We start from the raw sequence: 18,569 nt of genomic DNA on the forward strand, positions 1-18,569 counted from the left end.
GGCTCCGCCCCCACTGTGACGTCATTCCAGCCTCTACGCTGCCTTTTCCGGTGCCGAAGCAGCGTGGATAGAAGGCCGCAGAGCCATGAGTGTCCCGGCTTTTATTGATGTGTCCGAGGAGGACCAGGTGAGGAGACCCCGGCTGCTCCCAATGTGCTGCTGGGATGCTGAGTGATCGGTGGGCTGAAGCAGCTGCTGACAAAGCCCGGGGCCTGGCTGGGACCCATAGTACTACAGCATATGTTATGTCTGTAGGGACGTTCATGCGAACGTCGGATGATTTTCAGTTCTAGTCCTTTCTTCATCAGGGGAAACATAGATGCAGTTGCCCATAGTAACCAGTTCTGCGTTTTGAATAAACTGGGATCTGATTGGGCGTGATGGTGTTACCTATAGCAACCAATTGGATTGTGTTTTCTGAGGATTTTAGGTAGGTGAGATCAGAGTCCTGCTTGGTTGCTATGGGTAACAGAGTCACGCTCCTTTGTGTTAGTTGTGCCACCTTCACCCCATTGTGTGGGGTCACTTTGGCCCCTGCACCTTCATCATGAGAAGTGCAGCTGCCATAGACTGGCAGCCTCCTGTGGCATCATACCAGTGTCCCCATTATACCATCCTGTGCCTCCATAGCCTATAATTACACTAGCACACTGGGGCTGAGGTGAGGAGCTGAGCCTGCGGTAGGCTTTGTCTTCAGGCAGCAGCTATCTTCCACTAACAGCATCTCTCCTGGATTAGTGTCATGGCCCCTATGGACAAGAGAAGCCCTGTGTGGGAAACTATGCTTTTCTAGCTTTATACACCCACTTTAACCCCTTCAAGACCGAGCCCATTGATGCACGGATGTCTGGGTCAAATTAATGCAATGTTCCTCCCCACCTTCTAAGAGCCGTAGCGCTTTTATTTTCCACCTACAGGACTGGTTGGGGGGTCATTTGTTGTGCCATGATATCCTCTTTTTATTAATATCATATTGGTGTAACCGAAAAATTTTGATCACTGTCTATTAATTTTTTTTCTGATATATATTTTTTTTAAAAAATCAGCAATCCCGGTGTGTGTTTTTTTTTTTTTTCTTTTGTTTATGGGGTTCACTGTGCGGGAACAATGTTATATTTTAATATCGGACAGTTCCGCACGCTAGGATATATAATATGTTTATTTAAAAAAAATATATTTTTATTTTAATAATGGGCATAGAGGTATATTTAAACTATTAATTTTTTTTTTTTTAATACTTTAGAAGATTTCTTTCTATTGCTTTTTTTTTTACTTTAAAACATGCAATTAATAGATTTTATATACTGATGTATGCTGTGCCATAGCATAGATCAGTGTTATCAGCAATCTATGCATAGAGCCTGCCTGAGAGCAGACTCCATACACAGATGGCCAATCCCACAGGATGGAGGCTGCAGGGTACCCAATCAGTCAGTGAAAGCAGCTTGCCCTGTTACTGAGTACCTCAAACGTTGCGATCGCTATAGAATGCAGCGTTTTAGGGATTAGTGACAGGCAGCAGCGGGATCACAGCTGCCTGTCATTATGCTGGGCTCCCGTGACACTGATCTGTGCGGGACCGCTCTCACTGCGTCTATCCTGCATACATCTACAGCCACTCAGTCAGAAATGTATATACACATTCCTACTGCACCGGGTGATATCTATATATCTATAGATTACTGACATAAAGGGGTTAAAGATCACCACCTTCAAGTGCACGTTTGCCATGTAGAAAATTGCTGTGTCAGTCCGCAGCCTCTTGATCTGCCTCCAGGGCTGCTGTTTGGTGATAAGGTTTTGTGGTCTCTACTTATTCTTCTCTCTTATTTAGGCTGCAGAGCTTCGTGCATATTTGAAATCTAAAGGTGCAGAGATCTCAGAGGAGAACTCTGAGGGGGGTCTACACATTGATTTGGCCCAAATCATTGAGGCTTGTGATGTCTGCCTAAAGGAGGATGATAAAGGTATGGACGACCATTGGTGTGTCACATGGAAGGTGATGGTTGTTGTATATGACGTCCTGTGTGTCATCTCATGAGTAATGTTTCTCCTCCACAGATGTTGAGAGTATTATGAATAGTGTTGTATCACTGCTGCTCATATTGGAGCCAGACAAGCAGGAATCACTTATTGAAAGCCTATGTGAAAAACTTGTCAAATTTCGGGAAGGTGAACGTCCATCATTAAGGCTGCAGCTGTAAGTAATCCCTTCTCAATGTAATCTAAGGTGTGGGTGAGATGCAAGTGCAGTCTTCTCAAGGAGCTGCTCGCCTACGTGGTAAATTGTGCACAACAAATGAATTGGTTCATCTGCTGCTGATCATATACCCGACATATCAGAGGTGCCATAATCTGTGAACCTGTCACTTTTTGGCCAGTTCTTATTTCTTGGCCATCCTGTTATGAGGATGTAGGACTAACTGGTCACTGTTACCACACATCTTCTAGTAGTAGTGTAGTGACCCAAATTTAAAGCATTGTACAATCCTATGATGTTTTCGGTTTAGACTTGGCCATATTACATGTTTTAGATGTAGCTTAGGCTGAATTAACATTGCATTTTTATATGAACACATGTAAGATTTCTGTGTGTACACAGTGTTAGGCCATGTTCACATGGCGTGAAACACCAGCCGTTCCATGACCCGGACGGTGACAAAGAAGAGCATCCCGGCCGGTACTGCATTACCCGCCGGATGATCTTCACTGTTGCTGAATTTGGATACGGGGGCATCAGTGTACACCCGCTTCTGAATTCACTGCTGCACACAATGGAGCGTCCAGCCAGAGCGACTCGCTCCACAGTGTGCACTGACAGGTTTTATATACTATATGTATACACTCCGGCCGGGTTTCCATAGACTGCAGCACTACATAAGTTATCACGTCCGTTGTTGCAAATCGGCAACAACGGCCATGATACGTAACTTACATAGTGTGAACATAGCCTTAAAGAGTACCCGTCATTTTAAAAAGTTTTGATCTGTCAGACAGCGACGGGTCACAAGAAGAAGCTTCTTTTTTTTTTTTTTTTTTTTCTGCATGTTCTTTCCCAGCTCTGTAAACAGAACTCAGAACCAGCTTTCCCATGATGCACTTTGTCTCCTGTGATGTCTAACTGACTGTAGAACTGTTAGATGGCTTACATCTTGCTCAGCCAATCAGAGCTGAGCAACTTGAGTCATCTGACAAAGGAAGGCTGGCTTAAAGGAAACCTGTCACCCCCCGTGGCGGGGTGACAGGCTCCCAACCCCCCGTTAGAGCCCCATATACTCACCTAATCCCGCCGGGTCCCGCTTCTCGAGGTGGTCGGGTGACGGATATCTCAGCCGCCGCAGCCCGGCGCGCGCGCTGAGAGATGAGTCCAACACCCATAGAGAATGACGGAGCGCTGGACTCTCCTGTCATTCTCTATGGGTGTTGGACTCATCTCTCAGCGCGTGCGCCGGGCTGCAGTGGCTGAGATCTCCGTCACCCGACCACCTCGAGAAGCGGGACCCGGCGAGATTAGGTGAGTATATAGGGCTCTAACGGGGAGTCGGGAGCCTGTCACCCCGGCACGGGGGGTGACAGGTTCCCTTTAACAGGGCTTAGACCCGCCTCCCTCTTGATGGCATTGTCATAAAATGGCTTCCACAGAAAAGCCTGGGGTCAATAGTCATTAGGTAAGAATGAGTTTACTTCACTTCCTGGTGGGGGGTGGAGGGGGGAAAAGATAGGGAAGGGAGGCAGATAGGTGATTGAAGCATATTACAAAGTTATATAACTTTGTAATGTGTTTCGATTACTGAGAAAAAGCTTTTCGCTGGATTACCCTTTAAGTATGATACTTTCCCAACTCTGTGTCATGTGACATGGGCAGCCTCCCAATGCAAGTCTATGGCTCTGTCCAGGTCTCATAGAGTATGTGGCAGCGCAATCACCATAATGATCCTTAGGGTGCCTTCACACCTACCGACTCGCAGCGTTAATAATGCTGTGAGTCGGCTAGGTCCTGGCAGATCACTGTCAGTACATACACGCAGTGGTCTGAACGACTGCTGCGTGTATGTAAATCTGCCGGCCACTTAACCCCTTCTGATGCCGGCCGGCCGGCCGCCTCCCGCTCAGCTCTGTATACATTACCTCCTCGCTCCACGGGGTCCCAGCGTACTGCTCTTGCGCCCGGCCAATCAGTGTGTTGCCCTGCCGCAGCCACTGATTGGCCGGGCGGGAGAGCAGGACGCCGGGACCCCGTGGAGCGAGGAGGTAATGTATACAGAGCTGAGCGGGAGGCGGCCGGCATCAGAAGGGGTTAAGTGGCCAGCAGATTTACATACACGCAGCAGTCGTTCAGACCGCTGCGTGTATGTACTGACAGTGATCTGCCAGGACCTAGCCGACTTGCAGCGTTATTAACGCTGCGAGTCGGTAGGTGTGAAGGCACCCTTATACTGTTTTGTCAGTGTCTGAACACCCAGATCCTGACTGTTATAAAAAAAAACAAGGATTTTATATTTATTTGCAGCCTCATATGCCCGGATTACAATGCTGTTTTTTTTTTTTTTTTTTTATTGCACCCTTTCAAGGGTTTTCTTTGAAATAAAATTCCTGCCAATCTGACTGTTTAGGCAAAAGTGCAGACTATAAACTAAATAGTAAAATCTGTATATATCAAAAATAGAGGCAGACATAGCAACAAGACATAAAAAGGCTACAAATTGATATAGAAAAACCTAAATTATTATTATTTTTTTAAAGGGAAGTCCTGTGATGCTAAAAAAAAAATGACAGGCAGGCAGGGGGTGCTGAAACCTAATAAAGTATATTTACCTGTCCCTGTGCCCCCGTAACACCAATCGCGGGTCTTTCTGACTGCTGTCGGCTGTCATTTCAGCCGACATCCGAGTACCTCATGTTTATGTTCCTGCACCCCACCTGCCATCCTGTCTTTTTTTTTTTTTTTTTTAGTTTCTTTGGAGCTCTCCTTTAATAAACTTTACCCATGTAATATAGGATCCACTGTATTGTATGAAAAAATATTGTAAAATAATTTTTTAACATGTTTGCAGATGGCATTAGTACTGAAGTTTCTTTAACCAGTTAATGCTGCATTATTGTACCTTTTTATGTCTTCTTACAAGCATTCTGTATGATTTATTGCAGGCTCAGCAATCTTTTCCATGGCATGGATAAGAGCACCCCAGTCAGGTACACAGTGTACTGTGCCCTCATAAAGGTAGCAGCTACCTGCGGAGCTATAGTGTACATTCCCACAGATCTTGACCAGGTCAGTGCCCTCCTCATCAGATAACATACAGATATGACCATTGCTATCAAAGTGATATTTATCTTTCTGTATTTTATGTACTAAGGTTCGAAAATGGATCATTGACTGGAATCTTAACACAGAAAAGAAGCACATTCTGCTCAGGCTGCTCTACGAGGCACTCGTGGACTGCAAGAAAAGGTACTTGGCCATTTCACATAGGCATATTTTAGGATGGCAGCTGTTCTCTACCTTAAATTAAAGTTCTGCCTCCATTTTTTAGTTGCTTTTAGAAATGACAGATGTGTAACTTCTCCTCACTTGTTAGCTAAGAGGCAGGATGCACACATATGTGGTTGAACAGCACAGTTTTCTTAGGGTCCTAAAGATCTCCTGCCGATAAGTTGAGAGCTAGACGGTATCTTAGGATATTGCTGTGTATCTAGTGTTTTGTCACTACTCAGGACTCTTGGTTTGGCTCTTTCAATCCCATCTTGTCCTCTACCCCTTTAGAGTATCTGCTTTACATATATTTTACTAAATATTCTCACATAATCACTAATATTCTTTCTTTACAGTGAGGAAGCCGCTAAAGTGATGGTGGAGTTACTGGGAAGTTACACAGATGACAATGCATCTCAAGCCCGCGTGGATGCACACAAGTAATACATTGCCTTATACTGTTGTTTTGGGGCTTCAGGATGGATACTGTACAAAGGACCCACATGGTCTTCCTCACACATTATAGCAGCCGGGAGCTGCACAGCTAAAAGCGGGGTCGCGGTATGACCCCTCTCTGAACCACCCTACCAGCCCAAGGATGTACGGGTCCAGTCTCCTGAAAGCAGATTTTCTGACTTGTGCTGGTTGACAAAAACAAACTAAACGCAGGAATTCTGGCCAGTACAGAGAGTCACCTCTCAATATGTTTGTCAATCGCATGACTATCTTCTCTCTGTGAGCGCTCAGATGGCCTGGGAAACAGAACTTCCTGTTTTCTGTTTCCTGTTTTTTTTAGGGGAAAAAAGTCAGAAAACAGGAAGTGCTGTGTTTTCCATCATAACTAGAAAAAAAAACATAATGAATGTAAATTGCAAAAAAAAACAAGGACCAAACACAGGAAGTCCCAATCCTTTGCATGCTCACAGACATGGCTTAGTATTGATTGACAGCCATTCCTGAGTATGCTTGAAGTGGGGCACTGCACATGTGTACAGCTGCTTCATGTCCACATTCAGTAGCAGAGAATTCTGGAGGTGCTTGCATTGTATATTCAGCTCTCGTGTTCCTTACACACATCTATATTGGTTTTGGATTTAGGTGCATTGTCAGAGCACTGAAGGATCCCAAGACTTTCTTACTTGATCACCTTCTTGCTTTAAAACCAGTGAAGTTTTTGGAAGGCGAGCTTATTCATGATGTAAGTAGCAATTTATTTAATGTTACTTTGAAAATAATTGTACCTTTTGCTATATCAGGTCATTGCTGGTCTTTAATCACCTTCCATTTTACATGGTTTTATCCATGTAATATGAGAGTATTAAAGTAGATGGTAAAATTTACACATGATATATATTGCCTTTACTTCATTGTGAGAATGTTAAAATAATCCTAATGTTTGTTTTCTCAGCTCCTGACCATATTCGTCAGTGCTAAGCTTTCTTCGTATGTCAAATTTTACCAGAATAACAAGGATTTCATTGATTCACTGGGTAAGTAAATTCATGACCTGTGAAGTAGTGATACACAGGGCAGGGATACAGAGTGCTGGATGAAATCCTGTCCCTTTTTTCTGACAGATTTCTTTTATGCCTGGGGATGTACATATGTTTCATTTGGGGGCATTGCACTAAAGCTGCCTCAGCAGGGAGGTCCCCAGCAGCTTCCTGCCGCGCCTGATTTTATCGCTCTCTACCTGTTTGGGTATAGGGAGAGATGTATAAGTAAAGGCCGCTGGGGCAGGGAGAATCTGATGGGGACCACCCTGATGATTTCTGCTACAGGTGACATGAAAGTGATGATTTTTTCCTTTTAAAGTACTTTTCCAGTTATTATCTACCATGTATAGAGATAGTAGTGCTTGTTCAGTAGGAAAGAGAGAATTGTGTATGGTTTCTATTCAACTGGTTTCAGGCAAGCGTAATATGAACACATTTTTGTACCAGTGCCATTGAATCCCAGCCTGACCACGGGTCTTCTGACAAACTGATGGCATCCTAGTTTGTCAAAGCTGTCGTTAAATTTAATACGTTCATGTGTACCTGGCTGTAGAGTAGGACCTGTGCAGACTAGTTCTGAAGTGTTGATTAGGCAGAAGATCCTAATTGGAGGGATACTGTGAAAGATACAGCCAGACTTATTCATGGACAGTTAAGCAGAAGCTTGTGTAAAACACCATACATCTGTGTTTACAATTGCTTAGGATATTAAATGGTGTAATTAGGATTCAGCAATTTTTATCCATCGATGAGAGTGGGAGGTGCCCCCACATTTCTACTACTTATGCAGCGTTTGTGATTAAGAAAAATGTCAATAGACTTTTAAAGAAAACAAAAAACTATGAACCAGGGTCCTGCAAAACTTGGCGATCTGGTGCGTTGCTGTTAATTTGTTTCATAGCATGCGTCTGTGTGATGGAATGTAATGTCAGCAGCTCTTTTATTTACAGACCGAGGAAAAAGGGAGTAGTCATTAACACTAGGACGCTCCCCCATCCATGTGTAATTGACTGTTTCAAAAGAGCACAGGTCCATCAGCTATTGTGCGCATTACAATTACATTTTCCATATTGAATCCCCCCTTCCCCCCGTTGATTCTGTCACTCCACTACATTTCTGTGGAAAGGGGTCAGCGCCAATGCCAGACAAGGTAAATGACGCATTTTAGAAATAGAATGGGAGAAACATTACACTAGAAATGATGGTCTGTTTGTATACTTCATTATACATATGTTACACAGATTGTATAATGGGAACTGAAATTTTTTAGTTTGGTTCCTCTTTTTACTACTTGGAAAACACAGGCATTGTGTTATTAGATCATCCTGTCAAGTACCCAAAAGGAGGTCATTTTATCTCGTAACAAAAGTGTATACATATGTTGCCCAAAGGACAGAGACTTTCTTGGTATATACTTTGCTTGTATAAACCTGTAAAATTGTTACTATAAATGGAAACGCGCCCTAGATAGACTCTCATTTAAAAAACTTACGGACGAAAAGAAAACACAGTTAGAGGAGGCGTTTTCCTTAGAGGAAATACAACTAGTCCTAAATTCTCTCCCTAACTGCTCAGCTTCTGGGCCGGATGGGATTCCCTTCGAATTTTATAAAAAATACCAAACAGCCTTACTACCAGCGTTAGTCGATATGATTAATGAATCCTGTAATAGTGGAACACTCCCCCTCTCTATGAGGGAAGCAACAATAATTATTTTTCCTAAAAAGAATAAGGACCCCTTAGATATGGGGGCATACCGTCCCATTTCGCTGTTCAATGCAGATGCAAAAATTATCGCTAAATTGCTAGCACTGAGGATAAAGACGGTCAGTCCCTTGCTTATTGGCATGGAACAGAATGGCTTTGTCCCAAATAGGTCGATTTTTGAAAATTTAGACAGGGTGATGGCCAATATGCAACTAGAAACAGAGACCCCCCGCTACATCCTCTCATTAGATGCTATGAAGGCATTTGACAGGGTGGAGTGGGGGTATCTCTGGGAGGTTGTTGGTAGATTTAATTTTGGTCCAAATATGCTGAGGTGGATAAAGATGCTGTATGAAGAACCTTCAGCACGATTGTCTATTAATGGCAGCCTGTCTAGGAGCTTCTACTTGTCTAGGGGAACCAGACAAGGCTGCCCTCTCTCGCCTCTATTATTCACCTTCTATATAGAACCTCTGACCTATATGATTAAGGCTAACCCTTTGATAGAAGGGTTTGGTCTGGGAGGCATACAGGACAAGATTGTTATGTAAGCGGACGATCTCCTTTTGTTTGTACGTAATCCTGAAGAAGCTCTCCCACATGTACTAAATACGTGTCAGGAATTCGGTGCTGTCTCAGGATTTGGGATCAATTGGTCCAAATCCCTTTTGATGGTGCTGCCAGGGACACCTCAGGAACCACTAAAGGATTTTGGGCTGCAACTGGCGGATGGATTCTTGGAATATCTAGGGATTAAAATGCCTATGGATGTAGCTCTCTTTGCTGAGTATAACTTAAAGCCCCTTCTGCATAAAATCAAGAAAAAGGTAGAAGTATGGTGTAAGCTACCGCTGTCTATGGCGGACCGAGCTGCCTTAATTAAAATGGTGATACAGCCCCAGATTAATTATGTTTTATCAGCAGCCCCAATCTGGATAACGGAAAGTTTTTTTTTTTAGGTCTTTTTTGCTATGGATTGCTATATTATTTTTTGCTTTTAACATGTATGTGATTTGGAATATAATAAATCTTATTTAAAAAAAAATAATAATAATACACATGGAAAAAAAAAAAAATAAAATAAATGGAACGCGCCTCCAACCTTTATGTAGAGAAGTGTATAATTTAAAAGGAACTATAATTAATTTTAAAAAATACATACAGCTCTATAGTGATGGAGTCACACAGGATTACTCCTTTAATGATCTGCTTACATGTGTATGTCATGGCCAAAATCAGAGATTAACCTCTTAAAGGGAATCTGTCAGCACCTATTCTTGTTCTGAGGTCCTGACAGTGTAATGATGGTCTGTGCTCCTACTGCCGTGTCATACCTTTTATTTTTTACATCTGTGCTGTACTGTCAGATTAGCGATGTAGTTTCTCTTCACAACTGTCACAGAGGGGGAGTGGTGATGTCTTGGTGCCGCATGCGCCGTAGAGCGTTGGTACAGCACCAAGCGAAGTCATTGAGGGTATAAGCTTATGCCCTCAGTGCGCCTGCGCCGTTCCGACACACTACGGTGCATGCGCGAATCAGCCTGCGAGAGCGCGCGCAGTACACTGAACCAGGAAGCTACAGATGACATCGCCAGGAGGCCTGGGGACGCGCGCCATGAATATTCAAGACAAGCTGGGAGGAGGTAGTGGTGAGGCGGGCCAAAGTGCGGCACCAAGACATCACCACTCCCCCCTCTTTGACAGTTGTGAAAAGAAACTACAGCACCGATCTGACAAAGTAAAGCACCGATGTGAAAAATAAAGGTATGACACGGCACTAGGAGCACAGACCTTCATCACACTGTCAGCACCTCAGAACAAGAATAGGCGCTGACAGATTCTCTTTAAGGACAGAGCCTGAAATGACCTTAACGCAACTCTGTACCCACAATCTGCCCACCCCAAGCCGCTTGTACCTTCGGATAGCTGCTTTTAATCCAAGATCTGTCCTGCGGTCCGTTCGGCAGGTGATGCGGTTATTGTCCTAAAAGACAACTTTTAAACTCGCAGCCCCGTGCCCTACGGGCATGGCCTAGATTGTGTATGCATTAGGCTGGCAGAACCTCTCTGTCCCTCTTCCCCGCCCTCCTCATCATTAGGAATGCTCCAGGCAGATTGTCTCCTATTCCCCACCTGTGTCAGCACGGCACATGGGCTGGATCGTTAAGGCACCTGTACAATGTTCTGCATGGAGGAAATGTTCCAGTGGCATTCCTAATGATGAAGAGGGTGGGGAGGAGGGATGGAGGGCTGGTGCAAAGTTAAGGCACAGATATTCTAAGCCACGCCGGTTGGGAATGGGGCTGCAAGTTTGAAAGTTGTTTTTAAGGACAATAACTGCATCACCTGCTGAACGGACGCCAGGACAGATCTTTAATTAAAAGCAGCTATCCGAAGGTACAAGCGGTTTGGGGGGGAGGGGCAGATTGTGGGTACAGAGTCGCTTTAAGGACCGAGCCAATTGTCACTTTTGCGTTTTTGTTTTTTCCTCCTCGTCTTGTAAGACCCATAACTCTTATTTGTCCACCTACAGGGCCATGGGAGGGCTTGTTTTTTACAGGCGTAAGTGTACTTTGTAATGGCATCTTTCAATCTGCCATAAAATGAATGTCGGAACCCCCAAAATATCATTTATGGGGTGAATTTGGGTCAAAAAATGTGATTCCACAAATTTTGGGGGGGTTTACATGTTTACGTAACGCACTTTACGGTAAAACTGACATTTTTATTCTTTTATTCTATAGGTCAGTCTAACGTTTTACTATTTTTATTAGAAGCAAAACTTTTTATTTGCAAATAGGTGTATTTAAAATCAGAATCAGACAAAGCTACCGACACCTGAAATCATGACACCATTAACCCCTTGCCGCAAAATGACGTTCCTGGAACGTCATGTAAAGCAGGTAGTTCCCGCAACATGACGTTCCAGGAACGTCATGGCTTCCCTGCCTCCCCCCGCTGTCCCTATAGAAGATCGGGCAGCAGGAGGATGCTATGTCACACAGCATCCCCCTGCTGCCTCTGCCCAGAGGGGAGCCGCGCTCCCCCCGGGCAGTTAACCCCATAAACGCCGCGGTCAATGCGACCGCAGCGTCTATGGGGAGATCGGGCGGCGGGGGGAGGCTGCAGCACGTTGCCTCCCCCTACCGCCACAACTAGTATGTCACCCGGCCCCCTCCCCTTGTCCCCCGATACCGGAGATCACCGCTATTACCGTTATAGCGGTGATCTCCGGTACCGGGAATTACCGGCGCCGCCGAGAGCTTTCATCTCCCCCCACCGTGGATTCACGGTGGGGGGAGATGAAAAATGTCTCCTCAGACCCCAGATCAGCCCCCCGATCAGATCCCCGTACCCGGGCGGCTATCAGATCCAAGATGGCCGCCCCCATCCCTGCGATGTTTGTTCGCAGGGATGGATATAAAATAATGATCAAAGCCCCATGCTCTCCGCCACCGGAGGTAGCGGAGAGCATGGGGCAGTGATCGGGGACCCCCCCCGTGTGGTCCCGGAGCAGGCGATCGGCGGTATATACTATATACCGCCGATCGCCTGTTCCCAGTGCTGCCCGGCACTTTCTATCCCCTGTCACCATAAATCATTGGTGACAGGGGATAAAAAGTGTCACCGTGCCCCCCCCCCAAGTCGCCCCCCAGTCACCCCCGTCCCCCAGTCACCCCCCCTTCCCCATATACTCACCGGATCCTGGAGCTCCGTCCTCCTCGAAGTCCTGACTGCTTCTGATGTGCGCATGCGCGTCAGAAGCAGTTAGCTCTGAAAATTTAAAGTGACAGAGACCAATTTGGTCTCTGTCACTAAACTATGATTACTGTGATAGAAAATATCACAGTAATCATAGTAATACAGTGAAAATGAAAGTGAAAAAAGAACAAGTGAAAAAGTGTAAATGTGAAAAAGTGAAAAACATACAAACAAAATAAAACACACTTTTTATTATAGTAATAATTGCGGTTTACTCCCAGATTACCCGTAACCACCGCAGGTTGCCCGTATCCGCCCCAGTTTGCCCGTAACCGCTGCAGGTAGCCCGTAAACACGCCAGATTACATGTAACCACCGCACGTTGCCCATAACCACCCCAAATTGCCAGTGACCCCCTCCAGATTGCCCGTAACTACCGCACGTTGCCCGTAACTACCGCACGTTGCCCCTGACCACCGCACGTTGCCCCTGACCACCGCACGTTGCCCCTGACCACCGCACGTTGCCAGTGACCCTCTCCAGATTGCCCGTAACGACCCCAAATTACAGGTATCCATCCCAGATTACCTATAAGCACTTCAGTTTATCCGTTACCACCCCGCGTTGCCCGTAACCACCCCGCGTTGCCCGTAACCACCCCACGTTGCCCGTAACCACCCCACATTGCCCGTAACCACCCCAGATTCTCTGTAACCACCCCAGGTTGCCCGTGACCACCCCAGGTTGCCCGTGACCACCCCAGGTTGCCCGTGACCACCCCACATTACCTGTAATCTCATTTTTTATTGTATTTTAGTAACTGCGCTATTCTAATAACTATTACTAGCTGCGGTTTTGCTCCAGCAAATTGGCGCTCCCTTCCTTCTGAGCCCTGCTGTGTGCCCATACAGTGGTTTATGCCCACATATGGGGTACCGTTGTACTCAGGAGAACCTGCGTTACAGATTTTGGGGTACGTTTTCTCTCCTGTTCCTCGTGAAATTAAGAAATTTTTAACTAAACAAACATATTATTGGAAAAATTCGAGTTTTTCATTTTTACTGTCTTATTTTGAATACTTTCCTCTAATACCTGTGGGGTCAAACCGCTCACTGCACCCCAAGATGAATTCTTTCAGGGGTGTACTTTCCTAAATGGGGTGACTTTTGCTGGGGTTCTATTCTTCTGACACTACAGGGGCTCTGCAAACGCACCTGGCGCTCAGAAACTTCTTCGTAAAAATCTGCACTGAAAATGCTAATTGGCGCTCCTTCCCCTCTGAGCCCGGCTGTGTGCCCATACAGTGGTTTATGCACACATATGGGGGATCGTTCTACTCAGGAGAACCTGCGTTACAGATTTGGGCATGCAGCTTCTCCCCTCTTCCTAGTGAAATTGAGAAATTTCAAACTAAACGAACATATTATTGGAAAAATTCTAGTTTTTCAATTTTACTGTCTTATTTTGAATACTTTCCTCTAATACCTTTGGGGTCAAAATGGTTACCACACCCCAAGATGAATTCTTTGAGGGGTGTACTTTCCAAAATGGGTGGACTTTTGGGGGGGTTCTCTTCTGCGGACACTACAGGGGCTCTGCAAACACACCTGGCGCTCAGAAACTTCTTCAGCAAAATCTGAACTGAAAAAGCTAATTTGCGCTCCCTTCTTTCTGAGCCCTGCTGTGTGCCCATACAGTGGTTTATGCCCACATATGGGGTACCGTTGTATTCAGGAGAACCTTCTTTACAAATTTGGGGGTACTTTTTTTTCTCTTGTTCCTCGTGAAATTGAGAAATTTCAAACTAAACAAACATATTATAGGAAAAATTCAAGTTTTTCATTTTTACTGTCTAATTTTAAATACTTTCCTCTAATACCTGTGGGGTCAAAATGGTCACCACACACCAAGATGAATTCTTTGAGGGGTGCACTTTCCAAAATGGGGTGACTTTTGGGGGGTTTCTCTTCTGCGGACACTACAGGGGCACTGCAAATGCACCTGGCGCTCAGAAACTTCTTCAGCAAAATCTGCATTGAAAAAGCTAATTGGCGCTCCTTTACTTCTGAGCCCTGCTGTGTGCCCATACAGTGGTTTACGCCCACATATGGGGTACCGTTTTATTCAGGAGAACCTGCATTACAAATTTTGGGGTACTTTTTTTCTCTTGTTCCTCGTGAAATTGAAAAATTTCAAACTAAACAAACATATTATTGGAAAAATTCGTGTTTTTCATTTTTACTGTGTAATTTTGAATACTTTCCTCTAATGCATGTGGGGTCAAAATGCTCATCCTACCCAAAGATGATTTCTTTGAGGGGTGTACTTTCGAAAATGGGGTGACTTTTGGGGGGATTCTATTCTGCGGACACTACAGGGGCTCTGCAAATGCACCTGGCGCTCAGAAACTTCTTCAGCAAAATCTGCATGAAAAAAAGCTAATTGGCGCTCCTTTACTTCTGAGCCCGGCTGTGTGCCCATACAGTGGTTTACGCCCACATATGGGGTACCGTTGTACTCAAGAGAACCTGCGTTACAAATTTTGGCATGCTTTTTTTCTCATGTTCCTTTTGAAAATGAGAAACTTTAATCTAAACGTATATATTATTTGAAAATTTAAATTTTCGATTTTTTTACGGCCTAATTGTGAATACTTTCCTCCAGCCCCTGTAGGGTTAAAATGCTCATTATACCCCTAGATTAATTCTTTAAGGTGTCTAGTTTCCAAAATGGGGTCACTTATGGGGGTTTCCAGTATACAAGCCTTCTAAATCCATTTAAAAAAAGAACTGGTCCCTAAAAAAAAATCAGTTTTGGAAATTTTCACAAAATGTGATAATTTGCTCATAAATTTCTAAGCCCCGTAACACCCTAAAAAAGTAAAATATGTTTCCCAAATTATGCAAGAATAAAGAGGACATATTGGTAATGTGATTTAGTAACTAATTTATGTGCTATGACTTCCTTTTTTAGAAGCAGAGAATTTCAGAAGTTCATAAAATGCAAAATTTTCAAATTTTTCTTGATATTTTGATGTTTTTCACAAAAAATACACAAAGTAGTGACCAAATTTTGCTACTAATATAAAGTGTCATATGTGACGAAAAAACTATCTCAGAATCGCTAGCATACGTTAAAGCATCACTGAGCTATAAGAGCATAAAGTGAAACAGGTCAGATTTTGAAAAATGAGCCTGGTCATTAAGGCCAAAACAGGCTTTAGAGGCAAGGGGTTAAGGAGAGTGGGATAAGCCGTCCAGTTCCCTGTGGATGCAATGTGAACATAGGCTAACAGTGAGGACCATAAATTAATAAATATACAACAAGTCAGTTCTGTAGTTCAGTCCTTTAGGAAATCGGCTGTCCAGATTCAATATCCAATATGCTTCACGATTGAACAATTTCTGAGACCAACTGCCTCCTCTATGATTTCTGTACACTTTTTCTATAGCAAAAAAGGAGAAATATTGCAAATCACCACCATGTGTTATGATAACTACTTCGTGCTGACATTGCAGAGCGTTCCCATGTGAGCAAGGCATTACAGAGCATTGGGTGAAGTTAATTGTTCTGGGAAGTTTATTTTAGATGGCATCTGGTGTGATTTGTGTTATTCTCTAGCAGGAATGTGCTGATTCCTTGATTACTAATTAGAATTGAAGCGTCACAATTTGTCATCCACATCGCCCTTTCTTGTACACCTAATGTTATCCTTTACAAAGCTAATCAGCCTTCATTTGTTAATTATGTTAATTTGTGTTAATTGATTCGTAGACTTTTGAGATGCTTGACCAGAGGCCTTTTGGTTGCTTTTTTTTTTTTTTTGTTCCATAGGTTGTCTGCTCTCCCAATGTAATTACTGCAATTAACACTTCATTAGTAATAGATCATGTAACATTATAAACCCTGCGAGTAATGGATGCCAGTGCAGGGAATTTCTTTTGTCACAAGCAAGTGGTTTCATGTATAGGAAAGAATAAGTGAGAATGTAATGTATAATGTATATGTAAGAAAATCTCAACACTAATAAAGAAGCGTGCAAACAGAATTTGTAAGACCTGCAAATTTGAGGTACTTTAATCATTCAAACCTCTTCAGGTCTCTCTCATGAGCAAAACATGGAAAAAATGCGGCTTCTTACGTTTATGGGAATGGCTGTGGAAAACAAGGAGATTTCATTTGACACTATTCAGCAGGAACTGCAACTTGGGGCGGATGATGTAGAAGCATTCGTAATTGATGGTAAGTCTCTTAAGAATAAGTTTACATGTATGTCCCTGTCTATAGAAAAAAAAAACTTTTCAGTGAGCCATGTCAAAAGTTTTTATTGGTTTGGGGTCTGTATGTTCAGACCCTGACCAATCAGGAAAGGAGCTGGGAGAAGTCTGAAGTTTATTCTCTCCCAGTGCTGTGTGACCAGGGGGGCGTATAATGTAAGTCTATGGAGCCAACAAGGTCAGAGCAGAACTTCTCCCAGCTCATTCTCCGGATCTCACAGTCTGAACACTTGGAGGTAAGCACTATACGATGGAATTATTATCCTGGAGAGATTAAATCCATAGTACATTTGAAACAGCATACCACAGTTTGGTTTATGTTTGATACATTATTTTTGGTAACTTTAATATTTTTTTTTTTTAACATATGTGACATACATGTTTGTAATTGCAGCCGTGAAGACAAAGATGGTGTACTGCAAAATTGACCAGACACAGAAGAAAGTTGTTGTGAGGTAAGGTAATAATTTCCCTGCCGCAATATGCAATCTAGACTTTTTTTTTTTTTTTTTTTTAATTATTTCACATAATATATCTGTTTAATATTTGAGCCGGTTCTCATCATGTGCTTGTAGTTAAATGCTGCCTATTTATCATAATTTTATTAAAGCCCAGAGCTGAATGTGATTAGCTTATTTAATGAAAGTGTCCTATTTTCCAGCACATTTCACTTAATGACCGTGACAGTGGCCTGAATGCTAATAAGCCGCGCCACTTTCTATAGTCACTCTTGTAAAACGGGAATTGTGCTCTGGAGCTGGCGGCACAGAATGGAATTATTAATCTACAGCTTGAATAATTGCAAACTGATCTGGACCAGATTGTAGGATTTACATTTTTTTTTTTCCTTAACTTTTTACAGTCACAGCACGCACAGAACCTTTGGGAAGCAGCAATGGCAACAGTTGTATGATATTCTCAACTCCTGGAAGATTAACTTAAACAAAGTGAAGAATAGTCTCCATAGTATTTCTGATGCCTGAAACCAACATAAGCAGCGTAATGGCTCTGGACTAAGACCTTTTCAGCTGTGCCTCAAATGGATCTCTAGTCAAATGGGGGGGATTGTCATAAACAAACCTGTTTTACATCTATGCCATTTCTACTGAACCTGGATGCAGCCAATTACAATAAAAATATCCATTGTAGAAAGCAGTTCACTATAGAAATGAGGCTTATATAAGGCTATGTTCACACTGACGACATGGCTTTCTTTATAAAGGGAGCCATGATACTGTCTGAACTATGGCAATTTGTAACAACCATTTTGTTACATTCTGTTGTCATTTGTGCCACCAATTGTAAAGAAAAATAGGGCAGTGCTCTTGTAATTCCCCATGTAAGTGATGGCTTGGAAGGTCAGGATCTGGTGGGATCATTGATGAAGCAGAGCCCTGGAGTCATTGACAATCCTGTCTTTGCTTACATCACAGCTTTCTTGAGGTCCTGCAGGTAAATCTGAATATTGTCTACAGTGGACACTGTTCTTATGCAATCTTACATAAAAGAAAAATAAAATTATTTGCTTTGGAATATCTCTTTTTAAAATGTTTAAAATGTAGAAATTTGGTTTAGAAATGTCACATCACAACAAACACTGTTTTCCTCTTCTGCTTCTACAATACCCTTAACATTAATCGTGAGCAAATTGTTCATATCATATAAGGGGTTAGGTCAACATTTAAAATTTGACTCCTATTCACAGGATAAAAGCAAAAAGGGGTGGGTGCAGCTCACAGAACCTCTGGAAGCTGAGGTCAAAACAGGCAGTGGTGACCCTAAACCTCCTATTCACAGGAAACATGTATCTGATCAGCAGGAGTATGATCTCAAGAACACACAGCTGATCACAAGAACAGTTGTCCCTTGTGCCCCAAGTGAATGGAAAGACTGTGAGCATGCTTAGCTGTTGCT

The 18,569-nt window shown here is 43.3% G+C and overlaps 1 protein-coding gene across 1 annotated transcript; it reads left to right on the forward strand.

Moving 5' to 3' along the window:
* The first annotated feature begins 19 nt into the window (after positions 1–19).
* Positions 20–18,188, forward strand: EIF3M (eukaryotic translation initiation factor 3 subunit M). Its single transcript, XM_069965784.1, has 11 exons — positions 20–127; positions 1,835–1,967; positions 2,062–2,200; positions 5,149–5,272; positions 5,358–5,452; positions 5,830–5,913; positions 6,572–6,671; positions 6,882–6,963; positions 16,477–16,620; positions 17,050–17,110; positions 17,518–18,188. Exons 1-11 carry the CDS (start codon positions 86–88, stop codon positions 17,636–17,638), a joined length of 1,125 nt encoding a protein of 374 aa, XP_069821885.1. The 5' UTR covers positions 20–85; the 3' UTR covers positions 17,639–18,188.
* The last annotated feature ends 381 nt before the right edge of the window (positions 18,189–18,569 follow it).

Source organism: Dendropsophus ebraccatus, chromosome 4, assembly GCF_027789765.1.
Source record: "Dendropsophus ebraccatus isolate aDenEbr1 chromosome 4, aDenEbr1.pat, whole genome shotgun sequence".
Taxonomy (NCBI): domain Eukaryota; kingdom Metazoa; phylum Chordata; class Amphibia; order Anura; family Hylidae; genus Dendropsophus; species Dendropsophus ebraccatus.

What these genes read in the sequence shown, in the direction of transcription:
- EIF3M (XM_069965784.1), top strand. Translation starts at nt 86, where the DNA reads ATGAGTGTCCCGGCTTTTATTGATGTGTCCGAGGAGGACCAG. An exon ending in ATGTGTCCGAGGAGGACCAG is followed by an intron (nt 128 to 1,834) that starts GTGAGGAGACCC and finishes TCTCTTATTTAG; the next exon opens with GCTGCAGAGCTTCGTGCATA. An exon ending in AAGGCGAGCTTATTCATGAT is followed by an intron (nt 6,672 to 6,881) that starts GTAAGTAGCAAT and finishes TTGTTTTCTCAG; the next exon opens with CTCCTGACCATATTCGTCAG.